The 16847-nt window shown below is 35.4% G+C and overlaps 3 protein-coding genes across 12 annotated transcripts in view; 1 reads left to right on the top strand and 2 right to left on the bottom strand.

Annotated features, from left to right (window-relative positions):
• The first annotated feature begins 993 nt into the window (after positions 1–993).
• On the top strand, positions 994–3880 carry ndr1 (nodal-related 1). Its single transcript, XM_051092961.1, has 3 exons — positions 994–1515; positions 2688–3424; positions 3517–3880. The coding sequence occupies exons 1-3, from the start codon at positions 1230–1232 to the stop codon at positions 3667–3669; spliced, it is 1176 nt and encodes a 391-aa protein (XP_050948918.1). The 5' UTR covers positions 994–1229; the 3' UTR covers positions 3670–3880.
• Positions 3881–4010: 130 nt separating this feature from the next.
• On the bottom strand, positions 4011–8761 carry eif4ebp1 (eukaryotic translation initiation factor 4E binding protein 1). The gene is made up of 4 exons (XM_051092969.1): positions 8569–8761; positions 8273–8469; positions 6637–6831; positions 4011–4684 (listed from the first exon to the last, which is right to left on the bottom strand). Exons 2-4 carry the CDS (start codon positions 8406–8408, stop codon positions 4653–4655), a joined length of 363 nt encoding a protein of 120 aa, XP_050948926.1. The 5' UTR covers positions 8409–8469; positions 8569–8761; the 3' UTR covers positions 4011–4652.
• A 5030-nt stretch (positions 8762–13791) lies between these two features.
• The window catches only part of ank1b (ankyrin 1, erythrocytic b), a 96335-nt gene continuing 93279 nt past the window's right edge, over positions 13792–16847 (bottom strand). For 7 of the 10 annotated variants that reach the window (XM_051092944.1, XM_051092951.1, XM_051092948.1 and 4 more), the window contains 3 exons: positions 15855–16140; positions 15663–15743; positions 13792–14326 (listed from right to left, as the gene is read on the bottom strand). In XM_051092944.1, coding sequence (XP_050948901.1) covers positions 14258–14326; positions 15663–15743; positions 15855–16140 — 436 coding nt within the window. In that variant the 3' untranslated portion in view covers positions 13792–14257. The remainder of the gene's footprint in view (positions 14327–15662; positions 15744–15854; positions 16141–16847) is intronic. The other 3 variants (XM_051092947.1, XM_051092942.1, XM_051092950.1) reach the window with 3 other exon arrangements.

Below are 16847 nucleotides of genomic sequence, written 5' to 3'. Positions count from 1 at the left end.
GCCGTGTCGGGAGAAATGAGTGATGCAAGGATGAGCAGTTGATATTTTTAGTTGCCTACAGAGAAAATTCTTCAGCTTTATCACTTTGATTATGATTTGGCAAATCATACTGAAGAGACAAGTTGGCTTGGTTGAAAAGGTGAAGCTTTGAAGGCAGCGCCCCCTGTTGAATAAACTGCTTTAATACCTAAGGATGTGGAAAAAGAAAGAAAGAAAAAAAGTAAGTAAAAATTGACTTTCATTTCTTATAAAAATGGCTTTGCAGTGACGTCAACCACACTTACGACGTCTGAGGTATAATTTCAGAACTGAAATATTTATATTATTCTTATTACACCCTTTAATTTCCTAATCAAAACGACAATTTATGCATGTATGATTCCAAAATGCAAACATCCAAAACATGACTGGAAATATTCGGACAGGTTCAGATTAAGTTAAGCCTATACTAGTCTGAAGGTAATAATTAATTGCTCATATGGTAGGCTATAAAGGTCACAAATTGGTGATGATACATAAAAAATATTTATTTCATAAAAATAATAGTCTTGAAATACGACGTACCAGTCGTTAAATAGGCTCATATGAATATTAAATATCTTAAAGACAGGTTTACCTGAAGTCGATAACAATTATTCACAAGAATATAGTCATGACATGCTGTAATTTGTAAAATCAAACAGCTAAATGAGGCGGTAACATGTCAGAAATGTTGGCCTCTCTAAATGGTTACAATAAGTGGAGATTTTCAATAACATAATTACTATTTTATGTTCTTCTGACAGACATAGAAACAAAATTGCTTCCTCTATTTTCATTCAAACTAAGAAATAATCCAGCAGTCGGGGTGTTTTTCTCCTTTTAATCAAAGTGACATTGATGAACAAATGTAGTGCACTAATATTATTGTTTAAGTACATTTTCAAAAGACCTCCAATACACAGCGCTTGAGGAGAAGAATTAATGTTTTCACACCTTTTGACGCACAAAAGACTGTTGGTTTCGATACACGACGACTCAGGGACATGTGTCCCTTTATGGATCACAGAGGCACTTCAAAGACCCAAAGGACCTCACAGACCATCAAAAGACTGCAAGTTTCTATAAGTGAACTTAGATGGCCTGCCAGCACTCATGACATTCACTTTCCAGAGGACGGTGTAGGAGAAAGAGCTCAGGGACAGTCTTCTTCCTCAGCGTGGTGGATTACAGGCTAACCTTGATTTGACATGAGGCGGTTTACCTGCGGGGTCCTGAGCGCGGTTTTTGCGCTCTGCGTCGGCCTGGTGAGCTCCACGGCGTCGTTTCCTGGATTCCACGAAGCCTTCAGGAGCAGGATGCGCGCACATGACAGGAACGGCGGGGGTCAGGCGGGTCACAGCCGACACACGAATAGATATCCGCTGTATATGCTGCACCTCTACCGGACACTTCTGACTGGAGACGACAAACATATGAGCCACGAAAACCCGACTCTTTACGAGTCCGATTCGGTCTTGAGTCTCGTCGCCAAGAGTGAGTATATAAATTAATTTTATTACAATTTTTAATTTTATTTTTGTTTATCTTCATGCTGACTTATGTAGGCTAATTGCTTAATCAGTGTTTAATATGTCACGTAATGTCACGTTTACCTCAGAAAAAAACATTTGGTGACCATAAACTCGTTAGTCAGCTAGAAAAATGAACTCTAGAGAGGAGCATTTTGCTAAATATATACACCATATAAGCATATTCAGTATAATTTTACTGTTCTTCATTATTTAACCTATATGTTTGAATAAATCCTTCAAGTTTTTAAAACAGCCACAATTTAAAGGTTTATATGTGACCTTGGACCACAAAACCAGTCAAGCGTCCAATTTTTAGAAACTGAGATTCATTCATCTGAAAGCTGATAAATAAGCTTTCCATTTATGTATGGTTTGTTAGAATAGGACAATATTTGACTGAGACACAACTATTTGAAAATCTGGAATCTGAGGGCACAAAAAAAAATCCAAAAATTGGAGTAGAAATATAATTATGTAATTGTAAAGTTAGTATTTGTATACAAATCAGTTAATGTATAATGTAGAACCAGCATACTCTATGTATACTTTTTTTTTGTTGAACATTATACATGTTAAAAATGATATTCCATTTAATTGAAAATATATATATATTTATGCATTAAAATGAAACGCCACATGGATTCATGCAATTAGCATTCAAACATTTTTAAGACTGACTATATTCCTACAGAACTCGCAGTGAAAAATGAAATAATTGAAAACAACGCTTTATTTACATGCATTTATTTGTTTAGTTAGCAAGTAGCCGTGTGCTAAATGCCACTATGTAAAGTCACCCACCGGTCATTATCGCAAAACAAATCTCCTCAGGTTTATACAAGACCCCCCCGGGAAAATAATTTGATAGGTAGTGGTTTAGCTGGTTCTTGGCTATTAGCCAAGTCATGTATTATGCTTATTAGTTAGCGTGTGTATTAGCGTCAAGACGTCTGTTTCAAAGTGTCTTGGCCAGCAATACACATCTAAACAATAAGAACCTTCTACTTTATTAACTGCTTGTCCCGAATGTTGCCATGTGTGAAAACATCCTTTAAGATAATTAAGCACCACACATCACTTAACCTTTCTAGACTACCTGAGCAGAAACTAATTTCTTCTCCAAATATTTTTCAGCTTGCCATCAGATTGGTGACAAACTAGCCGTGACGTTCGACATGTCCTCCATATCAACAAACGACAACGTCCAACGCTCTGAGCTTCGCATTCGACTTCCAGAATTCGCTTCTGAGATGGAAGTAGACATCTATCACGCGTCCAAACGCGAGTGCGAACGAAGCCCCTGCGACGAAGTGCGGATTCACCTCGGCACGGTGAAGGCCAAACCAATTGAGTCAACCTCCCGTTCCTCTTGGAGGGTCTTCAACATCACGGCGCTGCTCAACTACTGGTTGCTCCAAGGTGAAAGCATGTTCTCGGAGGAACCCGTTCAGATGCCTGCAAGATCTGAGGACGAGGGGCACGAGAACGTCCCGCATCTTACAGCCAACAGGGTCATGATGGTGGTTTACTCCAAGCAGGATCGAGCGAAGACGTCCACCCTCATTCAGACCGCAGAGCACTCCAAGTACGTAGCTCTGGACCGGGAACCTGCACCTCGGCGTCACAGGAGGAACCACCGGATTGACGACAGAGTTCGTGATGCAGCAGCTAGCACGATTCCAGGTGCTTCACAAGATGAAGGAGAGAAGAAATCTCTTTGTAGGAAGGTGGACATGTGGGTGGACTTCGATCAGATTGGATGGAGCGACTGGATTGTGTATCCGAAGCGTTACAACGCCTATCGGTGCGAAGGCAGCTGTCCTACACCTGTAGATGAGACCTTCACCCCAACCAACCATGCCTACATGCAGGTAAGAATTGACAAATATTTAAAATAGTTGTGATAATGTTTATTCTCTGCCAGACTGATTCTAACGTTTGCTTTTCGTCTTCTCATTTGCAGAGTCTTTTGAAGCTACACCACCCAGACCGCGTCCCATGCTTGTCCTGCGTTCCCACCCGTCTGGCTCCGCTCTCAATGCTCTACTATGAGAACGGCAAGATGGTCATGAGACACCACGAAGGCATGGTTGTAGGAGAATGTGGCTGCCATTGAATCTCCAAACCCCAAAGAACTCAACACTAGCACTTTGGATACATTCCTTAAATCCAGAAATCGTATTTAAGCACAAACGAAGATAAATCGCTTTAATTTGTACAGTATTTTCACTTGGAATCAAGAGGCACCTGGGTGACTTAATGCTTTGTGTGTTTGCCTAATTTGTAAATAGTAGAGTATGTAAATGACCAAATCTAATAAAGTGTTTCATAATGGAAATGTGTTTTTTCGTTGTCATTTTTGAGCAGATAAATAAGAAAAACACCTTTCAATTCTCTGGTGTTTTATTTTTTTAATGCTTAAATGTCTCTTCAGAAATAACAGGGCAGTTTTAGAGAACTTTACAGCGAAAAACAAAAAAAAAAGGCATTTTACATTCTGTTGAATGACACTTTAGGTGATCATACTCATTAGGATAAACAGAAATTAGATTCTACGTTACAAAAAGTATCAACGCCAAATAGAAAGTGGTCAAATTCAGTGATCGCGGTATGTTGAATTTCTAAGAGTTTGCATCTGGATTTCCTCCACATGATTCTTGATGAAATAAGGAAACCATCAAGAAGAGAACGGTTGCTCCCTCTACTGACCGTTTTGTAAAACTACACAAATCTGTATTGAGCAAACAATCAGTCACGTGGTAGTCTGTGATGTCCTCCATGTCTCAGGCAGAAGTAGAGCTGCATCATCGATGTGCTTGGGATGCACTATCTGACATCCGAGATAGTGGCTCTTTCAGGCACAACAGTGTTAGCTGATGTCGAGAATCTAAAGTAATGGCTTTGTGCGCGTCTTGAACGACAGCATCGGTACAGGAAAGGAAAATATCATTTAGACAGCAGATAAACGAAAGAAAAAAAAAGAAAGATGACATGGAAGGAGAAGTCTTCTGTGCATTTATCCTCTCAGGGAACAGTTATCATCACAGTAATATTTGTTACAGTCGTCGCCTCCTCCGTGTAGCAGGTCCTCTATTGTAGTTAGATGTCCATTTCAAACTGGGCATCCTCCCCTTCAAATTACAAAATAGTATTAATTAATATTTGTTTAAGGTATATGAAGCCTACTGCATCATATTTGATACACTAATTTCCCCCATAAGTTATGAATATGCTCAAAACTACAGGCCTTAAGTTGTCTGACTGACAATTTATACCTTTTTTAGTAAGTCATGTTAAAATATGAGTATTAAATAGGATACGTTGAGTTTTTGAGGACAATTTAAACAATTGAGCTTTGATCTTCAAACTAAGCATTTAAATATCATCTTATTAAAACATTATTTGGAGACATAAAATGTTAACTGATGTTTACACGCATTTTATGCAAGTAATCTGTAAAGCTTATTTACATACATATACATTTTTTTTTTCTTACTTCATCCTATTAAAAAAAAAACACACACACTCTTTATTATTTTGGGGTATTTTATTTTAAGGGTCAATAAACTGTTCCACTATAAATTTTATTTTTATAAAATAACTTTTTTAATTTTGTTAAACATTACACATTTTATTACTATATTTTATTATTATAAATATTATAAAATGTAATTAATATGTCAGGCGTTTACATGGTTAATAACAAATTTGAGCTTTAATGCATATTTACCTGCACTAAATATTTTTATAGTATAAATTATTATTGTAAAATAATATGCTTTATGTTTTAATTACATTTTTTTAAAATAAATAAATAAAATATTATGCATTTTGTCATAAGCATTACATTTTAATATTACAAATATTATACAATTTAACCGTCAGGCTTTACATGGTTAATAAATTTTAGCTTCAATGCACATTTACCTGCACTAAAACATTTAAGATTATACATTTTATTTTTGTAAAAATATACATTTTTATTATAGAACAATATGCATTTTGTTATTGTATTTTATTATTATAAATATGATAAAAATACATTTTTTCATATGTCAGGCTTTACATTGTCAGGTTAATAATTTTTAGCTTGTACCTGCATTTTATTATTGTAAAATACTACACATTTTTACTATTGTAAAACAATAAGAATTTTGAATTTTAAATTATATTGTGTTAATATAAATATTATAAAATTAATTTTTTTCACATATCAGGCTTTACATGGTTAATTTTTAGCTTCAGTGCACATTTACCCACAATCAGTATTTTTAGTCTATACACTTTATTATTGTAAAATAATACAGTTTTATCCTCATAAAACAGTGTATTTTGTTATAATATTTTATTATTATAAATATTATATAATTGTTTTCATATTTCAGGCTTTACATGGATAATAAAAATGCACACAGTGCACACTGACCTGCGCTAAATATTTTTAGACTATACATTTTATTATTGTAAAATAAGATTTGTATAATTATAATATTTTTGTTATCATTATAAATTATCATACATTATATATCATTATAAATGTATTGTTATCATTAAATTGTATTACTATAAATATTATAAAATTGTATTATTTCACATCAGGCTTTACATTTTAGTACATTTTAGCTTCAGTGCACATGTACCTGCACTAAATATGTTTAGACTCTAAATTTTATTATTATAAAACAATATGCATTTTATTGCTATTACATTTTATTATTATAAATATAATAAAATGTAACTATTTCATATATCAGGCTTTACATGTCTAATAACACATTTACATTGACTACAAATTTTATTATTCAAAAAAACAATGTACATTTCTTTGTTATTTTTATTTTTATTATTATTATAAAACGTAATTATTTCATATGTCATGCTTTACTTAAAAACTGAACAAATTTTAGCTTCAGTGCACATTTAAAGGAAATAATATTTTTAGACAAAAATTATTTTAATTAAACAATATGCATTTTAATGTTATCAATATGTGTCATTATTATAGATACTATAAAATGTAATTATTTCACATATCAGTGCTTTACATGGCTAACAACACATTTTAGATTCACTGCACGTTTACCTGCGCTCTTGTCTGCCGGGGGGCTGATGCTGTTATTATTAACAATCTGTTTGGGATAGGCCTTGTCATTATTCATGGTGACCGAAGGAGGACTGGTCACCCCTGGAATGTCAGGGAGGCAGCAGGGCGGCGTACGGGCCAACGGGGAGCTGCGACAATCCAGCAGGAACTTTCGGTCATAGATAATCCGGGTGCCTATATAGTAATTCAGTAATCACATCAAGATTATTTTATGGGAAGGAAACAACAGTCCTACAAGAGTCTGCAAGAGCAAAGTTGACCGACAAGCCTGTGAAAGCATGGAGGCCGGCCAGGTGCGTTCAGGCTGTGCCATGTTAGTATTACCATCTACATCCGATCCAAACATGTCTAAACATGTTCCTACAACGTGCAGTTTACAAAAGTTGCATCACTAAAAGTTGAGCTTTGTAAAGTGTCAATGTTTGACAACTATTTTTCATTACATTTTTTTCTTATCAGAGCAGAAAAGTACAAGCTAAAAAGGAGTAGTGAGAACATACTATCAGCTCTCCTCCTATCAACCCTGTTGAACCTACTGTGAACCGTCACACACACACACACACACACACACACATCCTTGAACCACACATACTCATTGAGGTCAAGCTATGAGTGCATTATGGCGTAAACAACTGCATGAAACGCCTATAAACATAACAGTAGTTTATGCATAGAAATCAAGCATGTTATAATGCTCTTGAGAATTTTTCATCATGCCTTGCATCTTGGCTCAACTGAAGATCTGGACAAACAGTGATTGACACAATGTTCACAATAACAAGAATAGCCATCCTTAAGCACTAGAAAAGCAGAAGTGGCCATTTACAATGGGAAACCAAGAGTCACATGCCTCCAGAGCCGACACGTCCTCTTTTGTCAACTGTTTACAAACGGTGTCATCTGACAAAACCCACAATGTACATAACAAAACATAAAGAAACACATAATTACAACAGAAATGATAGAACGTTTATATATTTTCCAGATTTTTTTTTGTCAGCTATAATTAAAAAATAAATTACAAAAAGTGAAAAAAAAATTGCATTAAAATCACGCATAATGTTAAAACACACACCAGCCTGTCTAAAATACACCTGAAGGTCGTTCAAGGCCATGATGTCATCTTTAGTGATTTTAATGTCACGTTTTTAATCGTCAAACGGGTTTGTAATAAAACAACCTCCTTATTTTAAATGCATACTTATTTAATTTAATATTTAAGTTTATCAGCTCGCGTTTTTACGTTAGGAATTGTAAATTTTAACACTATTTCAACGTCTGTGAACACCAGCAGATCACTGTTTAGCAAAACGAATAACGCTACTAGACTTTTAACGCCTGCCGTCGTGTCAATAAAACAATGTTCTTCTCGCCGTGACGCCAACATTCCTGAATTTATTACCCCTTTTACATGTACAGTTAAAAGGCAAACAATACAAGACAAACAGGAGCGTTATGAGTAAGCGCGCCGCGGTCTGTCAAGCACAAAGACAAAGCGAGGGGTGAACGAGCTCTGAGATGCATCGCTATGTCGCGGTCAAAACAAAAACAATGCATGCACTGCGACAGCTGCGAATGCCCACATAGGATTCATCTGCAAGTTCGTGACATTTACCTCCAGGAGTCGTGCTAAAAAGGGTCCCTCCGGGTGTTGTGGAGTAATCATGAGGCATATGGGCCGCATCGTTGATTGTGACTCGTCTGGTGGTCGGAATTGCCTGACTGGTGGTCTTCTGACTGCCCATGGACATTTTCAACACTAGTGCAATCGCAAATTTAGTCAGCTGCCTTTATCGAATAGTGTCTTTGCACCTTGAAGCACAAGAATAAAACAGTTACGCTCGAATTTCACCGGGAAAATGTATGTTAGCGGCAGTTCGGTATCAAGTTACTTTGTTGAATTTTTTTTACCTTGTCCGTTTGTGGCAAACTTGACTACATACAAAAATAAATAATACTAAATATTTGAGCCTGTATAACACTTCATTCACACACTCACACTCGCAAACTAGCTAAAATGCTAGGCTTCTCCGTGACCACGTTTTCTCTCTCACTCCCTCATGCACACACACCACGCACTCAACAAAACACGAGCAGGAAAAGGCTATTTAAAACGGAGAATTGCTGCAACTGCGCCCCCGCTGGTGTGCGGCGGTATTGTAAGAGCATGATGGGAAATGTAGTTTTTTTCGATGTTTAAGCGAGTTGTTTACGTTACACTGATTCATGGACGAAACTTCACTTGTCTATTCGTGTACTTTAATGGCAAAATTTTTTAAAAGTTGCTTAGTAGTTATTTTAGACTATTTTAAAATATCACACATTCTGTAAAAAAAGTTTGAAATTCCTAATTAATTTTCTTTAAAAAGTTTGTAAAACAAACAAAAAATTCTAACTTTAATAAAATTGTTTTTTTCTTAGTATTTTAAATCAAATTACATTCTGTAAAAATTTTTTAAATTCCTAATTCATTTTCTTTAAGTAATTAAGAAATTAGTTAGATATAACACAAAAACAAAAATCGGTTTGATGTTCTCTTAACCTTAATAAAATTGTTTTGAAAAGTTACTTAGTTATTTTAAAATATTTTAAAATATCACACATTCTGTAAAAATGCTTGAAATTCCTAATTCATTTTCTTTAAGTAATTAAGAAATTACTTAGAGATGTAACACACAAACAAAAATCGGTTTGATTTTCACTTAACTTCATCAAAATTATTTTGAAAAAGTTACTTAGTTATTTTAAAATATTTAAAAATATCACACATTCTGTTTAAATGTTTGAAATTCCTAATTAATTTTCTTTAAGTAATTAGGAAATTACTTAGAGTACTTAGAGTTTCTTTAAGTAAGTAAGAAATTAATTGATGTAACAAAAACAAAATTAGGTTTGATTTATCCTTATTTTTAACTAAATTATTTTTAAAAAGTTACACAGTTTGTGTTACATCTCTAATTAATTTCTTAATTACTTAAAGAAAATTAATTTCTAATTAATTTTCTTTAAAGGGGTCCTATTATGCTCTTTTACAAGGTCTCAGTAAAAATGACAGAATGTGTGATATTAAATTCCTAACTGATTTTCTTTAAGTAATTAACAAATTACCTAGAGATGTAACACAAAAACAAAAGTTTGCTTGATTCACTAAAATAGTTTTTAAAAAGTTACTTAGTAGTTATTTTAGAACATTTTAAAATATTTTCAATTAAAAAAAAGAAAATTCCTAATTAATTTTCTTTAAGTAATTAACAAATTACTTAGAGATGTAACACCAAAAAAATTCAGTTTGATTTTCTCTTAACATTAACAAAATTATATTTAAAAAGTTACTTAGCAGTTATTTTTGGAATATTTTACAATATCACACATTCTGTAAAAATGTTTGAAATCCCAAATTAATTTTGTTTAAGTAATTAAGAAATTACCTAAAGATGTAACATAAAAACAAAATCCGGGTTTGATTTTTTTCTTAACTTTAATTAAACTATTTTTAAAAAGTTACATAGAAGTTATTTTAGAATATTTTAAAATATCACACATTCTGTAAAGATGTTTGAAATTCCTAATTAATTTTCTTTAAATAATTTAAGAAATTACTTTAAAAAATCTAGTTTTTCTCTTAATTTCAGCAGAATTATTTTTAAAAAAGTTACTTAGTTATTTTAGAATATTTTAAAATATCACACATTCTGTAAAATGTTTTTGAAATCCCTGACTAATTTTCTTTAAGTAGACAGCAACACCAGAAAAACAAATTTAATACTGAATATGCAAAATATGATTATTTTGTCAACACCACAAGATTTTCTGTGTGACTATTGTGACAAGACGGAGCTGAAAATTAGGAGCTGTAGTTTCAGTTCACTAATTCTTTTATGTTTATACTAGATCTATAAATGCACAGAGTGGCGACGTCTGCTTTTTTTCTATACTGTTTAAATACTGAGTCATCTGACAACACCCTCAATGTATATAATAAAACATAAAAAAGTATAACAAAATAATAAAATGTTCTATTTTTCACAATTGCTCAAGTGCCTCTGCTATATTTTTCCTCAGCCACCTTTTTCTTCAGCGTGGAAGTAAGCCTGTGGGTGAGACTTCCGGTTCGTTATCCGCTATAAAGAAATAGCGAGAAGAAGAATAACGTGCAGTACGGTAAAACTGCTTGCCTTACAAGACAGTGTGCTCATAATTAAGATAAAACGTTCAAATAATATGGCAAGATACACCAAAACAGCAAAACGAGCTGTTTTTTATACACGCAATGAGACCGGAAGCCAGACTAATGCAATTTAAAAATGGCCGCACCCACTCTTACGGAAAGAAAAAGATGGATAAATGCATATGAGCAATATTTGGCATATTCTCTTACACACGCACACAGTGTCACAATATGTCACATCTTTCTTTATTAATTTTGTAAATGATCTGAGCTGGTGTGCAGGGTAAATGATCTATACATATCTTCATATCAGAATGAATCTGAATAAAAGGCTTGTATACATATTCAATGTTCGTATTTCCTCTCTCTGTTACAATAATAAAAAAAAGGAAATGAAAACATGTTCAAATAGCTACAAAGCCTCTACATTCCCCATGACATGGGCATGTATGTATCACTGGATTCTAACTAATATACTTAAAGTACATCCATAACAACTCTAATAAGGGTGCATAGCATTCTAATTAAATATAGTTCGTCATATATTTATACATATATTCTTTATTAAAAACATCTTTTTCTGTGCATGTGCGCAGTTGCATTCCTTAGTACAGAGTAATATGATATTGCGTTTATATTGTCATTTATCCATTCTAAAGGAGTATAGGTGAAGTCTATTTTTGCAACAGTTAAACATCGTACATAAACTCTTTTTTAATACATAATGATTGCAATGGCAAATCACTTTGTTCTTTAAACAACCCATAAATAAATAGATAAATAAATAAAATCCTCTTCCTTCCCCCCCCTTCGCTCTTGGGAATTTTATATCTCGGTTAACAATTACAGCAGCTATAGGATATTGAATCTAGAATACATATCCATGTTCTTCATGCTGAGGACTTTTTCTTTACCCACCTCCCAACACCCATAAAAATCCTTATACTCCTTTGAGTGGATTTAGGATTGGTTATTAACTAGAATGATGGAAGAGAAATCATCTGTCAACATAAACCTGAGTGAACTGTATAAAACAATATACAGTGAAAGCAGAACTCATGAGGGTTTTAATGCGAAGGGACGTGTGCAGTCTCACAAAGCACACAATTTTATGAAATAAATCAAAACACTAGGATCAGATTAAACATTTTTTCTTTAAATATGAAAGTACAATCATTGTCATTCGTCCAATTGTCCATGCATTCCATAAATCATTTTTTTTGTTTGTTTGTTTGAAGGATAAATTCATTCATTCACTCACTCATTCGTTCAACTTAAACTAATGTTACACAAATGTGTGAACCAGTATATCACGGTGTGCTCGTGACTATGTAAGCTACTGTGCTGTGATTAAATGCTGAGCACCGTACCTGATTTCATTATGCTTGCCAGCCGTTCAAAGAATCCTTGCCCGGTAAAGTGAAACAGCTACCGTTCAGTGAACTCGAGTTGGCATGTAGATCACGTAATTGCATACGGTGTGAGATACTCATGCATGCTGTTATATCTCTTGAATCGTATACGTCTTACAAATGCTACTAAAATGTTGGATTAATACAATATATACTGAACACACAAGCGCTCGTAGACAGAAAAACACACGCACACACACCGACAACAACGCAGTATTCCAACTGTTGCAGCAGGTTTGATATTATTGCTTTGGTAGACTATACTTCAAGAGTTTTTGTGTATGTTTGGGCTCGTTCAAAGTCAAAAATAAAGCAACTTAAAAAAAAAACATACGCGAATGACGTTAAGAGGGAATTGGTAACATGAAGTCGCAATAGAAGTACTTTAAGCTTCTCGTTACCGTAAAACCGTATTGGCGTTGGTGTACTGGTAAAAGTGAGACATTTGAAGCACATTTGAAGCCAAAAAGTGAGACAGACAGTTGTGAGTTCACAGTTCAGGGGTCAATTAAGGTGGACTTTCACAGTGCTGTCTGTAATTTATCGGTCTATTTTTAACTGTACATCTAAATGAAAAAACAAACAAAAATAATCCAAGAGCAAACAAAAGCTTCCTTGTCCATCCGAAATCCCAAACATTACAAAGGCAGTTACTCAGAGATAGTCCCCAAGCCCCACACGTCACATCTACAATCTTTTTGTTCACCAGCGCAGCTTGATTAATAAATAAATTATAAATAAAACATCCAGGCCTAGTGCAGGCCCGAAATACAGCATGAAAAGCGGTGTTAACCAGCATGCAATGCTACATTAGTCTGAAATCGGTCCGACGTGACATTTTAAAGTCGAGCAGCTGAGCTACGAATGTGGATGGTTTGAAGGTTAAAGGTTGTGAACTGTCAGACAGAGAAAGCACATGCCCTCCTTAGGTTGCCGTTTTGGGTGTTACGTACAAAGCTACACTAGTTTTGGGGGGGCTTGAACGACGTATCTCTCAAAACGAGAGATACAAAAGTAAAAGGTGGCTGACAGTTCAAAGGAACACGGATACGCTTCACGAAACGGAAAGAAACGAACGCGGACGCTCACGAGCAGGAGAGCACAGTGGCTTGTTGTCATTCCCAAATAAGCTCTGACCGATCCAGAAAAAAAGCTCAGTACCAAGCCAGAAGCGAGTACACATGCGTTAGATACCGACACACATACGCACACACACCGACGCACATTCACATAGCATTAGAGTGCATATATCACATTGAATAACAGGATAAAGGGCCTGTGGGAAATGACGTGACGGGTTTTGCGTTCACTATGCTGCTGTGTAATGACAATCAATTTGACAAAATAAAGAACTGTTGCTTTTTTTGGGCTGTTGTGTTCCCAAGACCCTTTCGAGAGTCTCTCATTTTCAAGGTCCGAAGATTATTTTTTCCCCTCCCCGCTGCCAGTCCTGGAACGGCCCTTTACCTCGTACCCCTTCAGTTTTTTAGATAATGACAGCTCATAGGTCATGCACCAGCAGTCAGTCATGCGTTTACAGTTGACAGGAAGCACTTTTGTTGCTTTTTTTTTTTTTGGTGGTTTTCTTCACGTTTTGTAGAAAAAGTTCATGCCCTATGCTAGTTGTATGTTTCTTTTTTTTCTTCTGTTAAAAATGTTACAAAACTACAGGTAGAGAACTCCTTCTCCTTGTTGTTTTCCTTGCTGCTTGACTGTAGGATTTGGGCGCGATGTGTTCTTGTTTCGCTTTGAGTTTTGTTTTGTTTTTTCCATCATCGTTCCACGTCTCGTCCTGTCTCCCAGTCGTGCGTAGGTGAAGGATGATTTGGCAGTGGATGTTCGACCCTGGAAGAGCAATCCTTTATGAACAAATGGCTCCTTCAAAGAGACATTGTCTGATGGCTGTATCACTCAAATTTAGCAAAGCTAGTCTGCCCCTTGGGTTTAAAGTTGTTCTTATGTACTTCACCAATCATTTTACCTGTCCCGGGCCGTACCTTCAGGACAGTTTGTGTTTGTTTCAGTGCTTTACTCTCCGTAGACTGGAGTGCTTCACGGTCTGGACATCCCTTTTCACATCCATGCCCAACTGGAGAAAAGTAGAAGGGAGGAGAGGGACAAATGTAAAAATGACTGGATCATTAAATGGTAAGTATATGCAAATTATGTGACGTTAAAGGGATAGGTGTATATGACTTTCTTCTTTCAGACGAATACAATTGGAGTTATATTAAAAATGTCTTGGCTCTTCCAAGCTTTATAATGGCAGTGAATGGCTGTTGAGATTTTGAAATCCAATAAAGTGCATCCATCGATCATAAAAAGTACTCCTCATGGTTTCAGAGGGTTAATAAGGGCCTTCTGAAGCAAATCAAAGCATTTTTAAAGAAAAATGAAAAAAAAAAAGGTAATAAAATTGTTTGATATAAGCCAAGGGAGACTGGTTTTCCTTTGTAAACCTTTATAAAATTTGGATGTTTATCTTACACAAAACAAACACATCGAATCATTTCAGAAGGCCTTTATTAACCCCCCGGGAGTCATATGGAGTACTTTTTATGATGTATGGATGCACTTTATTGGACTTCAAAATCTGAACAGCCATTCAGAGCCATTGTAAAGTTTGGAAGAGCCAGGCCATTTTTTAATATAACTATATTGTATTTGTCTGATAGAAGAAAGTCATATACACCTAGGATGGCTTGAACTGTTTTTATTTTTATTTATTTATTTAAATATATATTTTAAAATGTAACTTATTCCTGTGATTTCAAAGCTGAATTTTTAGCATCATTACTCCAGTCACGATCCTTCAAAAATCATTCTAATATTCAGATTTGCTGCTCAAAAAACATTTATTAATATTAGTATTATGTTGAAAACAGCTGAGTAGAATTTTTTCAGGTTTCTATGATGAATACAAAGTTCGGAAGAACTGCATTTATCTGGAATAGAAATCTTTTGTAACATTATAAATGTCTTTATCATCACTTTTGATCAATTTAAAGCATCTTTGCTAAATAAAAGTATTCATTTCTATAATTACGCCCCCAAATAAATTGTTTTTTTTTTTAAAGTTTAAGTTCTTTTAAGTTCTTTTCATCAAAGTGAGCTACAAAAATGCATCATGGTTTCTACAAAAATGTTAAGCAGCACAACGGTAGATAATAAAATATTTCTAGACCACCAAGTTAGAATGATTTCTGAATGATTTGTGGCACTTAAGACTGAAGTAATGATGCTGAAAGTTGTTTTTACTGTCTTTACTATGTTTTTGATCAAATAAATGCCTTGGTGAGCATAAAAATCTATTGCAAACGCTTTACGAAATATTAAACTTTTGTACAGTTGTGTATATAGAACAAATGTAGTATAACAACAGCAAATCGCTAAAAAATAACTGAATTAAAAACAGAAAAACAGACCTTAGTCACAACATTCCCATGCTCATCAGTGAACTGCTCTTCATGTAGATGATCACCAGCGAGATCTATTGGATCATCCTTCTGCAAGGAGGGAATAACAGTCGGATTAATTATCATTACCGATTAATTGAAGTCAAGACTGTGCCCAAAAACATGCTCTTTGCTCAGACTGGACAGGCCCAGGGGACACACCTGTGCCTTCCGTCTGTCCTGGTCCCATGCCCGTAATTCCCCCTCCTGATGGGAGAAGCCCAGCCCTTTATCAAAGGGCTGAGTGCCCAGCAGACGCCCCCGCAGGACCTCCGAATGGCCTGTATCACATACCGGTGTAAGTAGGGCCTCCTGTGCTACACGTGACTGATTGTGGTCCTGGGACGATGACATCATGGCCTCCATGGTCTGCCTCGCTTTGGGTTGGGACCAGCTGTGGAGGGACTCTTTCTCCTGCGAGTAAGGCTGGAAGGCACCACCGCCGAGCCTGCAAAGAAGGGACAGACAAAGACAGTGTAAAGTGGTCTACCTAAAGGGCCGTTCAAGGTTTTAAAGGGAACCCCAGGTATTAAGACTTGTATTACTTAATGTAACATAAATGATGTTTCTTACTGAAATACATGGTAAGAAACCCATGAAAGTTTACGTTATTTAAAAAATCCACTTTGTTTTATACATATTTTGGACTATGGAGGGCGCCATTATTTTGAGTATGTGAAATGGTTGCACTCAGTGTGATACTGGCACTACCCGTTGCTATTTTTACCGAAGCACAAATTGGAAAATAAATTACTGATACAATGACACCTACTGAAGAACTGGATATAATCGTAGGCTTAAACCAAATGCCGTATCATCGATTTTCCCCACAAGGAGTCTAAACACTCGAGAAACTCTTTCAGAGGCTGTGGCATCAAGACAAGCGTCGGCATGTTTACATCCTGCCAGGATGGCATCTGGCGTATCTTGTCTCTGCCATTTGTAAGCTCTTTTGTAGCTGTGGTCGACTAAAAGCCTCAAAGGCATCAGGGCTTAAGTGGACAGAACAAAGACGCAGGTCTTTAGGAAGTTTTATTTGTTCGCAGGCATCTTCCCATTCTTTTCTCCTTTTCTCATCACTAGGAAAGCAGTGAAGACTTGCATCGCTTCTCTTGTTCCCCCTCGACTGAAAAAATTACAACCAAAAGCCGCACA

The sequence above is a fragment of the Labeo rohita genome, chromosome 21 (assembly GCF_022985175.1).
Source record: "Labeo rohita strain BAU-BD-2019 chromosome 21, IGBB_LRoh.1.0, whole genome shotgun sequence".
NCBI classification, from domain to species: Eukaryota; Metazoa; Chordata; class Actinopteri; order Cypriniformes; family Cyprinidae; genus Labeo; species Labeo rohita.
The sequence above is the reverse complement of the archived record's forward strand: the minus strand, read 5'-3'. Positions and strand labels throughout refer to the sequence as shown.

What these genes read in the sequence shown, in the direction of transcription:
- ndr1 (XM_051092961.1), top strand. Translation starts at nt 1,230, where the DNA reads ATGAGGCGGTTTACCTGCGGGGTCCTGAGCGCGGTTTTTGCGCTCTGC. An exon ending in CTTGAGTCTCGTCGCCAAGA is followed by an intron (nt 1,516 to 2,687) that starts GTGAGTATATAA and finishes AATATTTTTCAG; the next exon opens with CTTGCCATCAGATTGGTGAC. An exon ending in CCAACCATGCCTACATGCAG is followed by an intron (nt 3,425 to 3,516) that starts GTAAGAATTGAC and finishes TCTCATTTGCAG; the next exon opens with AGTCTTTTGAAGCTACACCA.
- eif4ebp1 (XM_051092969.1), bottom strand. Translation starts at nt 8,408, where the DNA reads ATGTCCATGGGCAGTCAGAAGACCACCAGTCAGGCAATTCCGACCACC. An exon ending in TTTTAGCACGACTCCTGGAG is followed by an intron (nt 6,832 to 8,272) that starts GTAAATGTCACG and finishes ATTACTATATAG; the next exon opens with GCACCCGGATTATCTATGAC. An exon ending in CCCGGCAGACAAGAGCGCAG is followed by an intron (nt 4,685 to 6,636) that starts GTAAACGTGCAG and finishes TGTAATTTGAAG; the next exon opens with GGGAGGATGCCCAGTTTGAA.